The sequence below is a fragment of the Salmo salar genome, chromosome 15 (genome assembly GCF_965601325.2).
Source record: "Salmo salar chromosome 15, fSalSal1, whole genome shotgun sequence".
Taxonomy (NCBI): domain Eukaryota; kingdom Metazoa; phylum Chordata; class Actinopteri; order Salmoniformes; family Salmonidae; genus Salmo; species Salmo salar.
In genome coordinates this window covers 84,583,669-84,606,805 of record NC_138305.1, presented here as the reverse complement: position 1 = coordinate 84,606,805, position 23,137 = coordinate 84,583,669, and the positions used below count along the sequence as shown (strand labels likewise).

Sequence of the window (23,137 nt, the reverse complement as noted above, 5' to 3'; positions counted from 1 at the left end):
CCACCATGGCATTAGCTATCGCTGAACACTGTTCCATGCTGGCATGTGATCACATTGGAGAAGCATGTAGAGCTGCTTTCTCAGACTCCACTGCTGCTACCCACTTCAAAATGCACAGGACAAAGTGCACAGAAATGATTAATGCACAGAAATTATTAATGGTGTTCTAGCACCATACTTTCTGAAAAAGTTGGTCGCAAATGTGGGTGACCAGCGTTTCAGCCTCCTCCTCGATGAGTCCACGGATGTAAGTGTTTCTAAGTACCTCGGGGTTGTGATAAGGTACTTTAGTGACACCAAGCAGACAATTGTATCAACACTTCTGGGGCTTGTTGAGTTGGAGGGAGGAGATGCCAAATCTATAGCCCGTGCTGTTGTGGCTTTCCTCGAGGAGTGTCGTCTTAAAAAAGAGAAACTCCTGGGGATAGGGACTGACAATGCCTCTGTTATGACGGGGATTAACAATGGGGTCCATAAAGTGCTGAAGGAGGAGTCTGGCCTCAAATATCTGGTTCTTATTCGCTGTGTGTGCCACTCACTGCAGCTTGCTGTAAGTCATGCTTCCAATGACACAATCCCCCATAGTGTGGAGTACTTGGTACAAGAGACTTATAACTGGTTTTCAGTGTCTCCAAAGCGCAGGGAGGCCTACAAGGCCATATATGAGACCATCAACTGAGGGGAGAAACCTTTACAGATAACCAAGGTGTGTGCCACACGTTGGCTCTCCGTTGAACCCGTGGTTTCATGCATTTTGGACCAGAGGGAGGAGCTTAGGCTGCATTTCGCAGTCACCAAGTCCAGTGAACACTACTACATGGCTCAGGTTTTATACTCCATGTACAGTGATCCTCAAAACATATTGTATCTGACTTTTTTGAAGTCAGTGCTGGATGAGGTACAGTTGGCCATCAAGGCTTTTGAGGGAAAGCAAGTAGATCCTCTTAAGCTACTTGACAGCTTGGTTAGCCTGATCAAGTCTGTGAGCAGCAGGGTGTTGAGTCCACTGGCAAATGTTGATGTACTCAAAGGGCCAATAGATGGATACATCAGTCCCAAACCGTACCTTGGTTACCTTCTTGAGTCAAAGGCAGCTGAGCTCCACCTTGCGCCTGAGGATGAAAACAATGTCCGAAAGCGGTGTGTAGCCTTCACCATCTCCCTCACTAATGAGTTGAGGGTGAGACTGCCGGACAACATCGAAGCATTGCAGTACATGTCAGTTTTAAATGTGGAGGAAACGCTAAAGCACAATAAGAGCTCTGGAGAAATAGAAAAAATAGCCAAGCTCCTTGGCTACTCCCCTGCAGAGACAGACAAGATTGTCCAGCAATGGCGTGCCATCCATCTTAGTAAATGGAATGAGACAAAAAACACACTGGGCTTCTGGAGTGCGATTTGGAAGTTCAGGGATGTAGCTGATATCAAACTGTTTCCAAGAACTTGCCATGGCTGCGATGTCTGTGTTGTCCTTGCCACACTCGAATGCTGAAGTCGAGAGAGTATTCAGCCAGATGAGTGTGGTAAAAAGCAAACTTAGAAATCGGATGTCCTTGCAGACATACATCCTCAGCCTTTGCCACCTTCTATAGGAATTGAACGACTGCATAGGGCTATGTTTTGGATGACTGGCTGCGAATGTTTGAGTTGTTTTATTTTCTGCCTTTCCTATTCCAGACATTCTGAAATTCACTAAAGCATCCCATGTATGTAGCTTTAGTCTTTCACTTTTCAATGATTCAATGTCCTTAACTCCATACTGTACATTCGATATGGACTGAAGCTGTCTGGTGAGGCTTGCTATGAGCACCAACTGCCTGATAATGTTTTGCAGCTTTTTGGCACATCAGCTGCTAACTCATTTAAGTCAGCTCCCTCAGTTGCTGAACCTGCCATAGAGAGCCTTGACCAAAATGATGATGGCCCACTCTTTCTGTGAGCCAGCACAGCCTGTGTGTGTGTGTGTGTGTGTGTGTGTGGAGGGGGGTCTGAAAAAAAAACAATTAACCTGAATTAGGGCCAGACTAGCTCCCATAATTTTCTCACATTGCCATTGACAGTTTTTCTATTGTCTCTTCTTGGGCCATTTAGATTGTATACAAAAAAAATGTATGGTTAAAAATGTTCATGTTTTACTGTGACTTATTGTAGGCTCCTAAGTGGACCATAAGGTTAAAAACCGAACCAAATTAAGAAAATTAAACAAAAAAACAAACAAAAAAAGAAATTAAATTAAATTACAAATTTTGTAAAAAACTAAGCAACTCCGCCAGAGTGTCTCTTTTGTGTCACTTTTGCCGGTCCCAAGCCCGGATAAAGGAGGAGGGTTGGAATTGTGACATAAAATAAAACAAGAATCGACAGAAGAAAGTTCATTTGTAGTTCTAAATATATTTAGGGTGTTTTTTACTCACTTTTTGTCTCTCCCACAAAGTTATTCCTCTCTCCTACAGCATCCATCACAATTACATGCACATGGCCAATTACGCAAATTGAGTGATGACGTCATTTAGCGACTTTTAGGACAGCCAATAGCTACTTTCCTTACTGAGGAGTTGGCAACACTGAAAGTGTGCAGTTTATTAGGCTACAGATGAAAAGTTATGATGAACTTCACAGTATGGTGAAAGTGCACGTTGATGAGCTTGAAGCTCCTTTCCAATAAATATCGAGGGTCATATAATAATTTCCCCCCATCCATTTACTCTTGCTGAATGAACGAACGAGGTGTTTCAGATCGTTCTACGTCTGTACAAGCTGTGTCTCAACGTTACAATTTTGAACACGACCTTGCTTGGACGCGTCAGCTCTTTGGTCAAATTGCAAAAAGTTCATTGAACTTTCAACCACAAGTAGATAACAACAACCTAGCTGAGCCATCATGCTAACAAAGTGAAATGGAGGAGGAAAGAACAAAACAACACTGTTTTAATCCAGTGTTGACTCCAGGTAATCGATAATGTTTTGCATTTATAAAGAAACATCAAGTGGGGTTATCTAGCTAGTTAACTTAAACTAGCTAACGTAAGCTAGCTAACTTAACATAGCTAACGTTAGCTGTCTATCCGCCAGCTGTTTCGAACAGTGAGTGCACATTAGCTAGAGAACTTGTATCGTAGTCCCCAGTTTATTTGGCTAGATAGCTAACTAGAACACTTAACTTATTTGTGTTGTCTAACTAGTTAGTGAACGTACTCATTTGAGGCAGCGTATGGAAGGAGGTAGCTACCTAACTAGCAAGTAGCTAAATATTTTTTTGGGGGGGACTTATTTTTGCCTGGGTTCAGTGAGTTTCTCCGTGATGCAGGAGAACATTTGTTTTTCATGTAGCTAGTTAGCACATTTTTGTAGATTTGTTGTTGCCCTTCACTGACTGTTCTAGTGCAGCATTCTTGAAAATATGTCAGATGTATCAAACCTTTATCAAGATATGATACATTTTGTTCATGTGTAATAGCAGTAACATTATCTGTCAATATCTTCAGATCCAGGGGGGGAGAAACCCGGTCGAGATAGGCCGGATGAACCTATCGCTGTGGCAGTGATTGGCAGGCAGCTGACTGAACCAGGGCGCTTTGCCTACGCTGGGCTCTGTGGGGTCTCCTTGGGCCAGCTATTTCCTGGACCTGAGAACAGGTACTGTACTGCAGGGGTTACCAAACTGTTTCACACGGGCCCTTTTCAGCATTGGGGAACATCCCCCCCGACGCACATGCCACGTCTATTTCTATGGGCACATGCACTGTACATGACAAACTGTTCACACCCCTCTTGTTGGAGAGAATTTTGCAGTTTTAAAGCAAATATTCTTGCAATTATATACATTTTGCCATGTCTAATGTGTATTCATGTTATATTTGAGTGACAAATTATAACTATCTATGGGCTAAAAAACATAAATAAAAAAACGTTAGCTGACATGGGCTAGTTGATCTGGACATTTCAGCCAAGTTATAAATATCTCTAAGGTATACAATGACAAGAGGAACTGATGATGCACCACCCAATTTCGAAATTGAGGTGGTGCATCATCAGCTACTATTACAACTCTGAAGAGTAAATTTAAAGCCGGACTGCATTCCTTAAAAAAAATTTTTTTAAAATATATATATATAACCTTGTTTTTGAAAGAAAAGCGCATTTTTTGTCCATTAAAATAACATCAAATTGATCAGAAATACAGTGTAGACATTGTTAACCTCTCTGGGGTATGTGGGACGCTAGCGTCGCCAACACTCAGTGAAATAGCAGAGCGCCAAATTCAAAACAAAAATCTCATAATTCAAATTTCTCACACATACAAGTATTATACACCATTTTAAAGATACACTTCTCGTTAATCCAACCACAGTGTACGATTTCAAAAGGGCGAAAGCATACCATTAGATTATGTTATGACAGCACCTAGACAAGAAAAACCACACAGCCATTTTCCAAGCAAGGAGAGGCATCACAGAAACCAGAAATACAGCTGAAATGAATCACTAACCTTTGATGATCTTCATCAGATGGCACTCATAGGACTTCATGTTACACAATACATGTATGTTTTGCTCGATAAAATTAATATTTATCCATAAACCCCATTTTACATTGGCATGTAATGTTCAGAAATGTTTTGCCTCCAAAACATCCGGTGAATGAGCACGTCAATTTACAGAAATACTCATCATAAACGTTGATAAACTATACAACTGTTATGCATAGAATTAAAGATAAACTTCTCCTTAATGCAACCGCTGTGTCAGATTTCAAAAAAGCGCGGCCCTTTGCATCGGCAGCGCCAGCACCACGCACAGGCCCGCCTGTTGGGGCAACGTCAGATGCTCCCCGACCCGGTGCACCCAGCCCCCCGCGTGCGAGTCCAGCCAAAACAAGGCTATGACCCCACGCCGTATTTGGTGGCTCCTGCACCCCGCCCCCCGGTTGGTTTCCGGGCCTGCCATATGAGTTCTGTTATACTCACATACATCATTCAAACAGTTTTAGAAACTTCAGTGTTTTCTATCCAAATCTACTAATAATATGCATATCCTAGCTTCTGGGCCGGAGTAGCAGGCAGTTTACTCTGGGCACGCTTTTCATCCGGACGTGAAAATACTGCCCCCTACCCCAAACAAGTTAATTTTGTAAATTACTATTGTAGCTGGAAACGGCAGATTTTTTTTTCAATGGAATATCTACGTAGGCGTACAGAGGGCCATTATCAGCAACTATCACTCCTGTGTTCCAATGGCATGTTGTGTTAGCTAATCCAAGTTTATCATTTTAAAAGGCTAATTGATCATTAGCAAACCCTTTTGCAATTATGTTAGCACAGCTGAAAACTGTTCTGATTAAAGAAGCTATAAAAGTGCTGCAGAGATAGTTGTCCTTCTGTAAGGTTCTTTTAATACATTTGTTGATATGAATATGAACAATATGAACGTCTTGCTGGCTTTGCCTAAACTTTGTCCTCTAATCGTTGTACAGGTGTTTCCGGGAGCAGTACCTGGAGGGGCTGGTGCAATGGCTGGGTCTGGACGAGTCGGTGATGCCCGTCATGGGGGCCTTTCTGGCAGGCCTGGGATTCGAGGGCAGCGACACCTTCCTCTCTATCCTTCAGGCTGAGCCACTACTGTCTGCAGGGGCCACTCCCATCACACAGGTGGGTTCGGTCACTGCCCTGCACCTATCCAATCAAATGCTGGAATGATTAATCAGTGTATTGGTGATATGACCATGCTCTTTCTTTTTTGCACAAGTGTCCTGCATGTAACTTATTATGTTTGTTGACCAGCACTTCAAAACAAAGTAAGCTTTGGGCATACTGACACTTCTAAGATCATTCACAAGTTCCTTGTGTCATTCTCTCTCACTCACAGGACCTTGTGTCTTTTTCCGTCAAAGATGGTAAGTAGCTTACATTAATTAATTAGTAGAGTTGGCCTTAATCATAACTGGAAAGTTCATAAAGTACTAACAATGTCTCTGAATGTGACCAAAACATACTTTGTCCACAGGCCTGTACGACTCCAGATCACGAGTCCTAATTCGCCATGTCAGCTGTCTACTGCGAGTGTCCCCTCAGCAACTGGAGGAGTTTGAGGCGACGCTGGGCGAACGACTGAGGGAGGGAGTGGTGGAGAGCGCGTAAGTTAGGGAGAGAAGAATGAATAACAACAAGCTTCCCTAGTCATGAAGATGTTTAACTAGATAAAATGTTTAACTATGTAAGCGGCAGTGGGATTTTTGCATGGGTAATTACATTGTGTACTCTCTTTTATGTGTCATTGCTTTGCCTCAGGACTGACTACAACAGTAAGTTTGTTTATCCTTTATGGTCTACTTGGTTTGGTTTCAGTATGGAATAACCCTGTGGTGAAACATGTATTCATAAACTGTAGTACTTCCGTCACATTGTAAACATTGTCGTTGAGTAGCCTATATGAATGCACCAATACATATATTGTTTATAGACCATTATGTATCTCACTGTATGTTCAGATTGTCTTTCTTTTATCTCTCAGAGAGGAGTCATCTCGGCGACAGACAAAAGAGAGAGGACGCAAGTTACGACGTTACCTCCTCATTGGCCTGGCCACTGTGGGTGGAGGAGCTGTGATTGGTCAGTGCTTTTACTTGGGCCAATCGCTAGTATGAGAGGCAACATTGAGAAATTCCCCCAAAAATCTATTACTCACTCATTAGAAAATTATGCCATTATTTAATGTACAGTTGAAGTCGGAAGTTTACTTACATTGGAGTCATTAAAACTAGTTTTTCAACCACTCCACAAAGATCTTGTTAACAAACTATAGTTTTGTCAAGTCGGTTAGGACATCTACTTTGTGCATGACACAAGTCATTTTTCCAACAATTATTTACAGACAGATTATTTCACTTATAATTCACTGTATCACAATTCCAGTGGGTCAGAAGTTTAAATACACTAAGTTGACTGTGCCTTTAAATAGCTTGGAAAATTCCAGAAAATGATGTCATGGCTTTAGAAGCTTCTGATAGGCTAATTGACATCATTTGAGTTAATTGGAGGTGTACCTGTGGATGTACTTCAAGGCCTACCTTCAAACTCAGTGTCTCTTTGCTTGACAACATGGGAAAATCAAAAGAAATCAGCCAAGACTTCAGAAAAAAAAAATTGTAGACCTCCACAAGTCTGGTTCATCCTTGGGAGCAATTTCCAAATGCCTGAAGGTACCACGTTCATCTGTACTAACAATAGTATGCAAGTATAAACACCATGGGACCACGCAGCCGCCATACCGCTCAGGAAGGAGACGCGTTCCGTCTCCTAGAGATGAACGTACTTTGATGCGAAAAGTGCAAATCAATCACAGAACAACAGCAAACGACCTTGTGAAGATGCTGGAGGAAACGGGTACAAAAGTATCTTTATCCACAGTAAAACGAGTCCTGTTTCGACATAACCTGAAAGGCCGCTCAGCAAGGAAGAAGCCACTGCTCCAAAACCGCCATAAAAAAACCAGACTACGGTTTTCAACTGCACTTGGGGACAAAGATCGTACTTTTTGGAGAAATGTCCTCTGGTCTGATGAAACAAAAATAGAACTGTTTGGCCATAATGACCATCTTTATGTTTGGAGGAAAAAGAGGGAAGCTTGTAAGCCCGAAGAACACCATCCCAACCGTGAAACATGGGGGTGGCAGGATCATGTTGTGGGGGTGCTTTGCTGCAGGAGGGACTGATGCACTTCACAAAATAGATGGCATCATGAGGAAGTAAAATGATGAGGATATATTGAAGCAACATCTCAAGACATCAGTCAGGAAGTTAAAGCTTGGTCGCAAATGGGTCTTCCCAATGGACAATGACCCCAAGCATACTTCCAAAGTTGTGGTAAAATGGCTTAAGGACAACAAAGTCAAGGTATTGGAGTGGCCATCACAAAGCCCTGACCTCAATGCTATAGAAAATTTGTGGGCAGAACTGAAACAGCGTGTGCGAGCAAGGAGGCCTACAAACCTGACTGTTACACCAGCTCTGTCAGGAGGAATGGGCCAAAATTCACCCAACTTATTGTGGAAGGCTACACGAAACGTTTGACCCACTTTAACTTCTTATGGCTTGAATCCCGTTAGCGGGATCGATATGACGACAGCCAGTGACAGTACACGGCAACAAATTCAAAACAACAATCTCATAATTAAAATTTCTCAAACTTACAAATATTATACACCATTTTAAAGATAAGATTCTCCTTAATCTAACCACAGTGTCCGATTTCAAAAAGGCTTTACGGCGAAAGCAAAACATTAGATTATGTTAGGACTGCACCTAAACAAGAAAAACCACACAGCCATTTTCCAAGCAAGGAGAGGCGTCACAAAAAACAGAAAGTCAGCTAAAATTAATTACTAACCTTTTGATGATCTTCATCAGATGACACTCCCAGGACTCAATGTTACAAAATACATGTATGTTTTGTTCGATAAAGTTCATATTTATATCCATAAACCCCATTTTACATTGGCGCGTGATGTTCAGAAAATGTATGCCCACCAAAACCTCCGGTGAATGAGCACATCAATTTACAAAAATACTCATCATAAACGTTGATAAAAATTTACAACAGTTATTGAAAGAATTATAGATATACAACTCCTTAATGCAACCACTGTGTCAGATTTTAAAATAGCTTTTCGGCAAAAGCACATTTTTCAATATTCTGAGTACACAGCTCAGCCATCAAAGCAAGCTATACAGATACCAGCAAAGTTCTGGAGTCAACTAAACTCAGAATTAGTATTATAAATCTTCCCTTACCTTTGCTGATCTTAGTCGAAATGCACTACCAGGACTCCTACTTCCACAAGAAATGTTCTTTTTGTTCGAAATACTCCATATTTATGTCCAAATACCTCCGTTTTGTTCATGTGTTCAGATCACTCTCCAAAGGCATAACGCGTGAGCGTAAAACAAGAGACAAAAAGTCAAATAGTTCCATTACTGTTTGTAGAAACATGTCAAATGATGTTTACAATCAATCCTTAGGGTCTTTTTAACATAATTCGTCGATAATATTCCAACTGGACAATAGCGTATTCATTACAGAAGAAAAAGAAGGAGCGGTGCGCCAAACGTGCTCGCGCAGTAAACAACTCACTGCTCCCAGGCAGTCCACTGATTTACTGAGCTCCTATTCTCTGCCCAGTAACAGGAGACGCATGAAACAAGTTTCTAAAGGCTGTTGACAGCCAATGGAAGCCTTAGGAAGTTCAAAATGACCCCAGACACTGTAGTTTGAACAGGGATTAGATAGAAAAACTACAAATCACTTCCTGGTTGGATTTTTTTCTCATGTTTTTGACTGCCATATGAGTTCTGTTATACTCACAGACATCATTCAAACAGTTTTAGAAACTTCAGAGTGTGTTCTATCCAAATCTACTAATAATATGCACATCTTAGTTTCTGGGAGTGAGTAGGAGGCAGTTTACTCTGGGCACATCAGTCATCCAAGCGACTCAATACTGCCACCATCCATAAGAAGTTAAACAATTTAAAGGCAATGCTACCAAATACTAATTGAGTGTATGTAAACTTCTGACCCACTGGGAATGTGATGAAATAAATAAAAGCTGAAATAAATCATTCTCTACTATTATTCTGACATTTCACATTGTTCAAATAAAGTGGTGATCCTAACTGACCTATGACAGGGAATTTTTACTAGGATTAAATGTCAGGAATTGTGAAAAACAGTTTAAATGTATTTGGCTAAGGTGTATTTAAACTTCCAACTTCAACTGTAGGTGTGACGGGCGGGTTGGCGGCGCCACTGGTAGCGGCGGGGGCATCGGCCGTACTTGGGGCTGGAGGGGCGGCTGTTCTGGGCTCAGCCACTGGCATCGCCATCATGGCCTCCCTGTTTGGAGCAGCAGGGGCTGGCTTAACTGGTGAGATCACTGGGAGATGAAGGGGCTTTGGCAGTGTATGAAGATAGTTGGTCTCCTTTTTGATTGGAGATAGTTTGTCTACTTTTTACATTTTTTGTTTGAGATCAGAATCTCTTTCCTATGATCGTTTACCTTATTGTCTCACTCGCTCTTTCTCTGTTTCTCGCTAGGCTATAAGATGAATAAGCGGGTGGGAGCAATAGAGGAGTTTGAGTTTCTGCCACTGAGCTCAGGGAAGCACCTACACCTGACTGTGGCTGTGACTGGCTGGCTGTGCACTGGAAAATACAGTGAGTGAGCACTGACTACCACTTAAAAACTACCAAGGTCATCTACTGTACATACTTTACAAACCCATGGAGGCAAAATGTAGGAGAATCTTGACGGAACAGGAAGTTGCAATGTTATTCATAAACCCATATGATATCGGTAGTGAATTCAAAAAAATGCAACTGATATAGATTTTCCATATTGGTGTCCATCACTATTACAACTAATAGTTTCATGGGACGCACACCTACTGGTATCCACTTTGCTGAACTCTCGCTTCCTGTCCTCTCTCCCACCCTCAGGTTCGTTCCAGGCTCCTTGGTGCAGTCTGGGTGCGTGCGGGGAGCAGTACTGTCTGGTGTGGGAGTCTCGTTTCCTTAGGGACCTGGGTTCCACCATGGCTGCTCTTCTTGACGGCCTGGTCAGCATGGTGGCCCAGGAGGCCCTCAAGTATACCGTGCTGTCAGGTAGGTAATCACACCACTCCTCCCCATCAGAACATGCCTCACCCCTGGCTAGTTGTTTTTAAAAAAATGGAGAGTGGAATTCCACTAAATTGTACACGTTTTTATTTATTTTATTTAGACAGACATTGCATTGAAATGAGAGGGAAGACATGGCGAGGGATACATTCAGAGAAGCTGGTTGAACAGATGATATCTTATGTTGATCTTGTCAAGGGGAGGCATATTTTTATGGGTTACAATATCTTGTGCTGAAAATGCCATCAATAGGGATGACACGTCGTGATGCGGAGGCTTGTCTGATAGAACGTCGGCAACAGCTGTTAGAAAGAAGCCTGAGGGTTCCTTTGATATTTGTGTTGGTGGAAATAAGGGGCCATGTGAGGTTATATGCAAGCAATGTGACTGAGTTAAATTAGCCTTTGTTTGGTTGAATGGGATTTTGTAGTAGGCTACACCATTGAGAATTATTTTTGGTTTCACCCAGGAGTTCAAGGACTAACTTTGAACATGCCCCTCATTCAATTAACCCTGCACTGTATAAACAATGTCTAAATACATTTTTGTTTAAGGTAAAACTTTTTCCATGAATATAGCAAGTTTGATTGATTGTTGAATTCCAACCAGCATCCTAAATTGAGTGTTGTCCTCCAGTCTCATAGATAGCCTAGTAACCCTCCACTACTGAGAAGCTCTTTCTCCTACTTGTCCTTGTCTAGGTATTGTGACTGCGCTTATGTGGCCTGCCTCTCTGCTTGCGGTGGCCAGTGTTATAGACAATCCCTGGTCTGTGTGTCTTAGTCGCTCAGCTGAGGTGGGAAAACACCTAGCCCAGGTGCTGAGGAGTAGGCAGCAGGTACGCTTCTCACTACTGATAACAGCTGCCACCACACACCAGCATGACCGCTCAGTAGGATTCAATCCCGTTGAAACGGGGATCTCTTGTTAATTACATAAGTAAATACTAATACGTTTAAGGATGGATGAAATATAGATTTACAGTGCCCTCCATAATTATTGGGACGGTGAAGCATTTTTTTTCTTCTTTTGGCTATATACTTCAAAGATATGGATATGAAATCAAACCATGACTGAGGTTAAAGTGCAGACTGTCACCTTTAGTTTGAGGGTCTTTACACCCATTATGGGTGAACCGTTTACAAATTACAGCACTTTGTGTACATAGTCCCCCCCCAGTGGAGCAAAAGTATTGGGACAAATTCACTTGTGTATCATTATTCACAATTCATTCAGGATTATCTGTAATCATGGTAGCATCTACATTAATGTAGAAGTGTTCAGAAACATATTCTATTTTTATTTACAATAAAAGTGACTCCAAAATGGCACAGTACATTATTTACCATTCATTTCTGTTGGGCACAAAATCATGTGAAACAACCAAAACAAAGAGTCACAGGCTTGATGTAGTCATTGCATGCTATGAATATGGGAACATATACTTAACTTTTTACTACACAAGTGAATTTGTACCAATACTTTGATGTACAAAAACTGCTGTAATTTCTAAATCCTTCACCCGATAAGGATGAAAATACCCTAAAATTAAAGCTGACAGTCTGCACTTTTAACCTTATAGTCATTGTTTGATTTCAAATTCGAACTTTTGGAGTATAGAGCCAAAAGAAGAAAAAATGCTTCACTGTCCAAATAATTACGGAGACACTGTAGCTGTAATTGGGGCTCGGCGATACATCAAATTAATAAAAATGATGTGAGACGTATTTGAAATAAATAAATGAAATAATGGAGTTTTATTTAATTTTTGTATGAGCGTTAATGTCCACTTGTTCGCATGTCTTTTTGTCTCGTCTCCTTCACTTCTTCTGCTGTGACTGTGCACCTTCCCATTTACACACACCAAGCCCCTGCCACTCACAACAACAAAGAAGAGAGATCACTTCTTCCTCTGTGACAAACTGTTTCAACTTGCTATTTGCATTTGAGGTTTGGTCCAACAGAATAGGTCATATGGACACCGAAAGACATTGAGACATTATTTTACTTTAAAAGAACATAACCTTGCTAACAATGCCCTTTTTCTGTCTCAACTCCTGAAATTGCACTCAGAACACACTACTAAAACAGGAGCATCAATTAACATTGATTCTGGAAAATGAATGCTCAGTTTGAACAAAGTGGACAGGCTAGCATGCTGTTCAAACAGTTGGAGACGGACAGAGGGGTGTGTTCATAACAGTTCAACTGTTCTACCTTGTTAGCTAGCAAGCAGTGTGCATTAGTCTCCGGAGTGGCGCAGCGGTCTAAGGCACTGCATCTCAGTGCAAGTGGCGTTACTACAGTCCCTGGTTCGAATTCAGGCTGTATCACATCCGGCCGTGATTGGGAGTCCCATAGGGCGGTGCACAATTGGCCCAGCGTCGTCTGGGGTAGGCCGTCATTGTAAATAATGTTTGTTTTTTTCTTAACTGACTTGCCTAGTTAAATAAAGGTATTTTTCAGTGAGATCTGCTATTGGCTCCTTGATTTGTCGCTAGATTATGTTTTTTCGTGACGACGTCACAGCACCAATTTGCCTTGCTGCGGTCCCGGACTTAGATTTTCACCCCCACCCCTTGTGCTTCTACACCTGTGTGTGCGCAGTTGCTGTAATTTTTGTTGCACAGACCGTTTCTCCTGCTCTCGTTTGTGGCAGAATTGAGTGGGAAAAGTTTAATGCTTTTCAAAACCGTAGTAACCCTTGGTGTCATAACTCCCGAAAGGCAGCCTGAAAAGTAGCTGAATTTGTTGCTAGAATCTTTTACCAATACAAGTTGCTGGAGGGGTATGAAAACTCGCAAAATATATCGACAACGTTGCTAATTTGGCTTACTTGAAATATAAAGATGAGCTGGCTACTCAAGAACACGTGGGCTTGTGCTTGAGAGATTGTTTGAGACCTGGTATTTTTTTAAATGCCTGCTACAAGAAGTTAGTCGTTATTAGTGAATGTGCATTATGCATGGTTCTGGTTAAATTGAGACAAAAAGGGCATTTTCATAGCCAGATCAGTGATTTTTGCAAAAAAGCTGGTTTAAACCATTTTGATAATACAATTATTTTTGTGGGTCTTATGGTTGTGGAAGGCTTATTTATCCTAGGTATAATTTCACAAGCACTGAATTCATTAGATTATTGCAGACTGTTTGAAATGCAGTGTGTAAAAATGTTACAAAATGTAAAAATATCGTGAAAATCCTGTAAATTAAAACTAAATCCAGATTTTTATGCCATATCGCTGAGCTCTAGCTGTAATTGTCATTGGAATTTGAACATTCACATTGAAGGTTTTACAATGAACATGTCCTTATACAACTAAAGTTAGATTTTATAGATTTTTTGCTGTAGATGTTTACAATTATCTGGATTTTGAAAGCCTGTGTCATGATGTTTGTTGTGTCAACAAATCAGCATTGTTTTTTTTAAAGGGAAAGCGTCCTGTCAGTCTCATTGGCTTCAGTCTTGGTGCGAGGGTTATCTACTTCTGCCTTCAGGAACTTGCCAAAGATCAAGGTATAGCAAACACACTAAACCCTTGCCTGACTTTATACATAGTATAACAAGCCTAACAATAGTCAAATTGTATTGTTGCATTTAACTGAAATGCCTTAAAAGAAATTGAAGAATCATCTAGGTATGCTTTTGATCTATTAATCAAAAGATTCATTTTTGTGAGAGATTTTTGCCAGATACATGTCACCGCTTCCACACACACACACAACTGCAATACAGAACTGTTCAAATTAACAAACTCTCTCTTTCTATCCTGTTGTACATGTTCTCAGGTTGTGAGGGCGTGGTGGAGGATGTTGTCCTATTGGGTGCCCCAGTAGATGGCACCGCCCAAGCCTGGGAGAGAATGGTCAAGGTGGTCGCTGGGAAGATAGTGAATGGATACTGCAGGTGAGAAAGATATCCCATCTTACCTTGGGGGGGTGAGATTGTTGTCTGGGTGATGCAAAATATGTATACAGCAAATTTTGAATTTGAGCTACTGTCAATTAAAAATATTTATATGACCATTTCGAAATTAGAAAAATGCATGAAATATTTTCATATGCATGCATTCTTTATCTACTAGGAATGGCATAAATAAGCATAGAAATTATTTAGTCTCTTCATTGATAAAGGTAGCATATTCATGATACAAAGGTGCTGTGGTTTTTATTAATTGGTCCATCAACCTGTCAGAGGGGACTGGCTACTGGGATACGTGTACAGGGGTTCGTCGGCACAGCTGTCTGTTGCAGGGCTTCAGCCAATCAGCTTGAATGATCGCCGCATATTCAACGTGGATCTATCTTCTGTGGTGAGTTAGACTATTGTACCTCAATTAGTCATTTCCAAATGAAAAGTGGCAGCTTTTACATGACATGACACTAGGTTTCAGCTTAGTCCATTTGTTTTCTGTCCAACACAGCATCATTGTGCTTTTGTTATTGCACTGACTGTTGTTGTTTAGCACATGCTGCTTAACAAAATAATTTGCCTGAAGTCAATAAGTACCAGGTGTAAGCAGAGGGAGAATTCACAGATCACTGTGCAGTACTGACTCACCAGGTGATTTTTATTTTTTATTTCACCTTTATTTAACCAGGTAGGTCAGTTGAGAACAAGTTCTCATTTACAACTGCGACCTGGCCAAGATGGAGCAAAGCAGTGCGACACAAGCAACACAGAGTTACACATGGGCTTAACAAACGTACAGTCAAAAACACAATAGAAAAGTCTATATACAGTGTGTGCAAATGTAGTAAGATTAGGGAGGCAATAAATAGGCCATAGTGGCGAAATAATTACAATTTAGCAATTAAACACTGGCGTGATAGATGTGCAGAAGATGACTGTGCAAGTATAAAGTTAGTTAGGGAGATTTAAGTCTCCAGCTTCAGTGATTTTTGCAATTTGTTCCAGTCATTGGCAGCAGAGAAATGGAAAGGCGGCCAAAAGAGGAGTTGGCTTTGGGGGTGACCAGTGAAATATACCTGCTGGAGCACGTGCTACGGGTGGGTGCTGCTATGGTAACCAGTGAGCTGAGATGAGGAGTGGCTTTACCACGCAAAGACTTATTGATGACCTGGAGCCAGTGGGTTTGGCGACAAATATGAAGCGAGGGCCAGCCAACGAGAGCATACAGGTCGCAGTGGTGGGTAGTATATGGGGCTTTGGTGACAAAACGGATGGCACTGTGATAGACTACATCCAATTTGCTGAGTAGAGTGTTGGAGGCTATTTTGTAAATGACATCGCCAAAGTCAAGGACGGTAGGATAGTCAGTTTTACGAGGGTGTGTCTGGCAGCCTGAGTGAAGGATGCTTTGTTGCAAAATTCTAGATTTAATTTTGGATTGGAGATGCTTAATGTGAGTCTGGAAGGAGAGTTGACAGTCTAACCAGACCTAGGTATTTGTAGTTGTCCACATATTCAGAACCGTCCAGAGTAGTGATGCTAGACGGGTGGGTGGTTGCGGGAAGTGATCGGTTGAAGAGCATGCATTTAGTTTTGCTTGCATTTAAGAGCAGTTGGAGGCCACGGAAAGAGTGTTGTATGGCATTGAAGCTCGTCTGGAGGTTTGTTAACAGCGTCCAAAGAAGGGCCAGAAGTATACAGAATGGTGTCGTCTGCGTAGAGGTGGATCAGAGAATCACCAGCAGCAAGAGCGACATCATTGATATATACAGAGAAAAGAGTCGTCCCGAGAATTGAACCCTGTGGCACCCCCATAGACTGCCAGAGGTCCAGACAACAGGCCCTCCGATTTGACACACTGAACTCTAACTGAGAAGTAGTTAGTGAACCAGACGAGGCAGTCATTAGAGAAACCAAGGCTATTGAGTCTGCCGATAAGAATGCGGTGATTGACAATCAAAAGCCTTGGCCAGGTCGATTGAATACGGCTGCGCAGTACTGTCTTTTATCGATGGCGGTTATGATATCGTTTAGGACCTTGAGCGTGGCTGTGGTGCACTCGTGATCAACTCGGAAACCATATTGCATAGCGGAGAAGGTATGGTGGGATTCAAAATGGTCGGTGATCTGTTTGTTAACTTGGCTTTTGAAGACTTTAGAAAGGCAGGGTAGGATAGATATAGGTCTGTAACAGTTTGGGTCTGGAGTGTCTCCCCCTTGAAGAGGGGGATGACCGCTGCAGCTTTCCAATCTTTAGGGATCTCAGACGATACGAAAGAGAGGTTGAACAGGCTAGTAATCGGGGTTGCAACAATTGTGGCAGATAATAGCCAGGTGGAAAGGATGGCCAGCCATAGAATTGCCATTAAAGCCATTAAATCATTATGTTGTTATCCAGAGCACATGTATTTATTTTCCAAGCTATAGCACACAATATTTTACATACAGCAGGTTTTTAGAGGACCAGAGTTTGGTCTGCTTCGTGTTTTCATTTTTGCCATGATGTATGATGTGAGTACAGTGGAGGTAAACCTAGGCGTTGAGTGATAATGAGAGAGGTTTTGTCTCTGGAGGGACAAGTTAAGCCAGGTGAGGTCTCCGCATGTGTGTGGGGTGGGACGAAAGAGCTATCTAAGGCATTTTGAGCAGGACTGAAGGCTCTACAGTGAAATAAAACCGTAAAAACTAGCCAAGACAGCAGTAGACAAGGCATATTGACATTAGAGAGAGGCATAAAGAAATCACAGGTGTTGATCAGGTGTGATCCTTTCATCCTCTAAACGCCCATTGTAGCTTCATGATGCTACAGGCCTCAATGCCTCCACGGCCTTAGGAATGGAGTTAGAGGCCAAGCTATTGAGATCTGAAAACGTTTACTATTGAGCTGCCGGGAGGCATTGATTGCGTGAGTTTTTCAGCAGACTGAAGGTTGAGAAGACTTCTAGCTACACAATGGCTGTATTCAATAGTACATTTTAGTTGGTGTCAGGTAACCTTGTACTTTTTCTTGTTTGCCAATACTGTCTCTCTAAAACCTTTTATTACTATAACATAATAGACATGTATTCATAATACACCATTTATTTCAAGTTGAAGGAAAACTATGTTAAGGTAACTGCAGCTTGTACTGTCAATTCACAGCCAGGCTTAGGTATTCAGCCATGGACTTGTCATATGAAAAGACAACCTTTGACAGAAAATCATGATGGTAGATTTTTATTTTATTTTAAATGTAACCTTTACTTAACTAGGCAATGCACAAAGGACAACTTTGAGAGCATTACCTTGACATGTGTTGAATAGGGTCGGGATGATACCAGTATCGTGGCAAGGAAACAAAACACAAAGCATCATTAAATCATTATGTTGTTATCCAGAGCACATGTATTTATTTTCCAAGCTATAGCACACAATATTTTACATACAGCAGGTTTTTAGAGGACCAGAGTTTGGTCTGCTTCGTGTTTTCATTTTTGCCATGAAAAAATATTGCGACACTGGTATTGTCCTGGCCCTAGTGTTTGAATGGAAATGATGGAACTCTACGTTTGCGGGTTATAAAGTGGCCTATTCATGGCCACTTTATGGCCACTCTATTCAGTTACCACGGCGTGAAATCAAAAGTGTAACGTAATTTCCAGGTATTAAAACAAGCCCACGGTATGTTTTTAATTTCCAGCGGTAAAAGGGTGAAAATGTGTCTACAAAGCCCAATTTTCCTTCTTCGCACATACTCAAATGATTTTAACCCCCCCTCCCCTTCTTTTAGGTGAAAGGTCACTTGGACTACATGCGTCAGATGGATACCATCCTCGTAGCAGTGGGCGTGCCTACCAGAGAAGTTCCAGGAGCTGGGGGCGGACCTCTTCAACCACTTACTATGACCGAGAGAATACTGGACATAGCCATGGTCCAATCAGTACAAGGGGACGTGGCTGAAGAGCAAAAACTGGTTGGTGCTTCGGCTGGAGCAGATGAGACTTGCATGGGTGAGGGAGGGCAGCTGGAGGAAAAAGAGGATATGGGAGACGGTTGGGATATCCCCGACATATCAGATCTATTGGACTCGCTAAACGAGATCGATGTTGTTTCAACTGAAAACATTCTTGAGGGTAACCTGCAACAGAGTTCTGAGAGGAATGCCACCCATGAGGACAACGGTGCACCTTCCCATCTAGAGTTTGATGGATGGGGAAAAGACCTGGAGGAGGAATGGGGGGAGGGAGTGGAGGGGACAGAGTCTGACACTGAACACACGTCCTGGAGTTGGGAGGACACACGCTGGACTTCCGAGCACAAGCACATGGGACCAAACAGGCGGACATAGGAGGTTACAGGACCAACTGCCTCACTGCAGTTTGTCTGCCTCTTCTCAACTTGAATTACCAACAACATCCCAATCGTGTGTAGAAAGACCTCCTTTACCTTCACAGCACACTCAGGTGCCAGAACACTCAGCTAAGGCGTCAGTACCACAAATCTAAAAGAAAAAGTCTTTAATTGAACTAGTCATGAACATGTGAACTCCTTAAGGGCTTTTTTATTTTTTTTATTTAACTATGGCAGTCTAAGTTTTGTCAATCATTTCATTTACCAGTTAATCTGAAGAAAAAATAGTGTTGCATAATGTATAGTGTGTTAAAGTATTGTCGGTTTTATGTAGGCAGGATGTAAATTTAAAAACATTTCATTACAAAACATTTAATTATAGACATCCCCCACTTTTATGGATATTAAGACAATGCAGCATGAATGAATTCTAACTATATTCCTGAATTCCTCCGGTCGATTATTCCATCTGTTGGGGATTATAGTTATCACAGTGACGTCACCCAGTGATTCTCAGTGCCTAGCTCTTCCTCATCCACTCCTGCCCTGTATGCTAAATTACACCTTCTAGATAATATTTCCATCTTGCTACCAACCCCAACAAGACACACCTTCCTCCAACCAACCTTTCCCCTCAGCCAAGTTTCCCATCCTCCACTCTTGGTCATACTTTAGTATGTAACACAGCATCTGTTCATGCTCTCTTCTTCATCATCCCCTTCAGTCCAGCGTGTCCACCTGATTGGGCAGCAGCAAGGGCAGCTCAATCCCAGCATGCTCTGCGTCATACAAGTTGACGGTGTCTGTGGCGGTGGGCTGTCGGGGATCAGAAGCCAGGGAGGGGGGCTCTGCTGTGGGCAGGTTGGGCTCACCAGAGTTGCAGAGGGAGAGCTCCGGCGAGGGTCTGCGGGGCGAGCGGGTAGAGCAGCAGGGCAGCAGTCGCCCCAGGGCCCGTTTGAAGTCACGCATGAACAGCGGGTAGATAATGGGGTTCATGGTGCTGTTACAGTAGCCCAGCCAAGTGATGGCATCGAAGAGGGCCGGGGGAACACACTCGCATACCGCCTGACAGGTGAGAGAGAGGGCAACAGACAGGCATTGGGGTTGTGTTCAGTATGTACACAACATTTAAGATTTTGTGAAACAAATATTCTTATCAAAAATATGTAGCTTGTCGGAAATATAGTGCCTATCATAAGTATGCACCCCCCTTGTATTTTTTTTCACGTTTTGTTGTGTTACAAAGTGGGATTGAATTTTATAGGGGGTCACCGATCTACACACAACTTTTTTTATATAAATGTTTACAAATGAATGAAAAAAGAATATTCAGACCGTTACAGCCTTATTCTAAATAAATAAATAACCTCATCAATCTACACACAATACCTCATAATGACTAAACAAAAACAGGTTTTTAGACATTTTTGCTAGTTATTAAAAATAAAAACTATTAAATTCACATGCACTACTGGTTCAAAAGTTTTAGAACACCTACTCATTCAAGGGTTTTTCTTTATTTTGACTATTTCTACAATAATAATAGTGAAGAAATAACACGTAGTCACGTGGTAACCAAGGAAGTGTTAAACAAATCAAAATATATTTTACACTTTGCCTTGATGTCAGCTTTGTACACACTTGACATTCTCTCAACCAGCTTTACCTGGAATGCTTTTCCAACAGTCTTGAAGGAGTTCCCACATATGCTGAGCACTTTTTGGCTGCTTTTCCTTCACTCTGCGGTCCGACTCATCCCAAACCATCTCAATTTGGTTGAGGTCGGGGGATTGTGGAGGCCAGGTCATCTGATGCAGCACTCCATCACTCTCCTTCTTGGTAAAATAGCCCTTACACAGTCTGGAGGTGTGTTGCGTCATTGTCCTGTTGAACAACAAATGATAGTCCCACTAAACCCAAACCAGATGGGATTGCATATCGCTGTGGTAGCCATGCTGGTTAAGTGTGCCTTGAATTCTAAATAAATCACAGCAGTGTCACCAGCAAAGCACACCCACACCATAACACCACCACCTCCATGCTTTACGGTGAGAAATACACATGCAGAGATCATCCGTTCACCCACACCACGTCGCACAAATACAGTGGTTGGAACCAAAAATCTCACATTTGGACTCCAGACCAAAGGACAAATGTCCACCGGTCTAATGTCCATTGCTTGTGTTTCTTGGCCCAAGCAAGTCTCTTCTTATTATTGGTGTCCTTTAGTAGTGGTTTCTTTGCAGCAATTCAACCATGAAGGCCTGATTCACGCAGTCTCCTCTGAACAGTTGATGCTGAATTTTTTTGGCCTGTAATTTCTGAGACAGTTAACTCTAATGAATTTATCCTCTGCAGCAGAGGTAACTCTGGGTCTTCCATTTCTTTGGCGGTCCTCATGAGAGCCAGTTTCATCATAGAGCTTGATGGTTTTTGCGACTGCACTTGCAGAAACTTTAAAAGTTCTTGAAATGTTCCGTGTTGACTGACCTTCATGTCTTAAAGTAATGGACTGTCGTTTCTCTTTGCTTATTTGAGCTGTTCTTGCAATAATATGGACTTGGTCTTTTACCAAATAGTTATATGTTCTGTATACCCCCTACCTTGTCACAACACTACTGATTGGCTCAAACTCATTAAGAAGGGAAGGAATTCCATAATTTAACTTTTAACAAGGCACACTTGGTAATTGAAATGCATTCCAGGTGACTACCTCATGAAGCTGGTTGAGAGAATGCCAAGAGTATGCAAAGCTGTCATCAAGGCAAAGGGTAGTTATTTGAAGAATCTGAAATATAACATATTTTGATTTAACACTTTTTGGGTTACTACATAAAAAATAAATTACAATTTCACCTTTATTTTACCAGGTAGGCCAGTTGAGAACAAGTTCTCATTTACAACTGCAACCTGGCCAAGATAAAGCAAAGCAGTGCGACATAAACAACAACACAGAGGTACACACAAACAAAAGTACAGTCCTTTTTTTTTCTTTTTTTTTAAACCAAGTAGGCTAGTTGAGAACAAGTTCTCATTTACAACTGCGACCTGGCCAAGATAAAGCAAAGCAGTGCAACACAAACAACAACACAGAGTTACACATGGAATAAACAAACAGTCAATAATAAAATAGAAAAAGTCTGTATACAGTGTGTGCAAATGAGGTAAGGCAATAAATAGGCCACAGTGGGGAAATAATTACAATATAGCAATTAAACACTGGAGTGATAGATTTGCAGAAGATGAGTGTGCAAGTAGAGATACTGGGGTGCAATGGAGCAAAATACATATTATAACAGTATGGGGATAAGGTAGTCGGATGGGCTATTTACAGATGGGCTATGTGCAGTGATCGGTGAGCTGCTCTGACAGCTGGTACTTAAAGTTAGTGAGGGAGATATTAGTCTCCAGCTTCAGTGATTTTTGCAGTTCATCCCAGCCATTGGCAGCAGAGAACTTGAAGGAAAGGCGGCCAAAGGAGGAATTGGCATTGGGGGTGACCAGTGAAATATACCTGCTGGAGCGCGTGCTACAGGTGGGTGCTGCTATGGTGACCAGTGAGCTGCGATAAGGTGGGGCTTTACCTAGCAAGGACTTATAGATGACCTGGAGCCAGTGGGTTTGGCGACGAATATGAAGCGAGGGCCAGCCAACGAGAGCATACAGGTCGCATTGGTGGGTAGTATATGGGGCTTTGGTGACAAAACAGATGGCACTGTGATAGACTACATCCAGTTTGCTGAGTAGAGTGTTGGAGGCTATTTTGTAAATGACAAGGCCGAAGTCAAGGATCGGTAGGAGAGTCAGTTTTACGAGGGTATGTTTGGCAGCCTGAGTGAAGGAGGCTTTGTTGTGAAATAGGAAGCCGATTCTAGATTTAATTTTGGATTGGAGATGCTTAATGTGAGTGGAAGGAGAGTTTACAGTCTAACCAGACACCTAGGTATTTGTAGTTGTCCACATATTCTAAGTCAGAACCGTCCAGAGTAGTGATGCTGGACGGGCGGACAGGTGTGGGCAGTGATCGGTTGAAGAGCATGCATTTAGTTTTACTTGCATTTAAGAGAAGTTGGAGGCCATGGAAAGAGAGTTGTATGGCATTGAAGCTCGTCTGGAGGTTAGTTAACACAGTGTCCAAAGAAGGGCCAGAAGTATACAGAATGGTGTCGTCTGCGTAGAGGTGGATCAGAGAATTACCAGCAGCAAGAGCGACATCATTGATA

The 23,137-nt window shown here is 42.0% G+C and overlaps 1 protein-coding gene across 2 annotated transcripts; it reads left to right on the top strand.

Annotated features, from left to right (window-relative positions):
* Positions 1–2,591: 2,591 nt before the first annotated feature.
* On the top strand, positions 2,592–20,285 carry tmco4 (transmembrane and coiled-coil domains 4). 2 transcript variants are annotated; one of them, XM_014145725.3, is made up of 14 exons: positions 2,593–2,949; positions 3,486–3,636; positions 5,473–5,647; positions 5,865–5,892; positions 6,003–6,132; positions 6,510–6,607; positions 9,778–9,921; positions 10,092–10,211; positions 10,494–10,658; positions 11,375–11,511; positions 14,105–14,189; positions 14,462–14,579; positions 14,868–14,985; positions 18,355–20,285. In XM_014145725.3, exons 1-14 carry the CDS (start codon positions 2,898–2,900, stop codon positions 18,910–18,912), a joined length of 2,079 nt encoding a protein of 692 aa, XP_014001200.1. In that variant the 5' UTR covers positions 2,593–2,897; the 3' UTR covers positions 18,913–20,285. The 2 variants fall into 2 exon arrangements, with proteins under 2 accessions (XP_014001201.1, XP_014001200.1); XM_014145726.3 differs by lacking the exon at positions 9,778–9,921 and having other exon boundaries at positions 2,592–2,949.
* Positions 20,286–23,137: the final 2,852 nt, after the last annotated feature.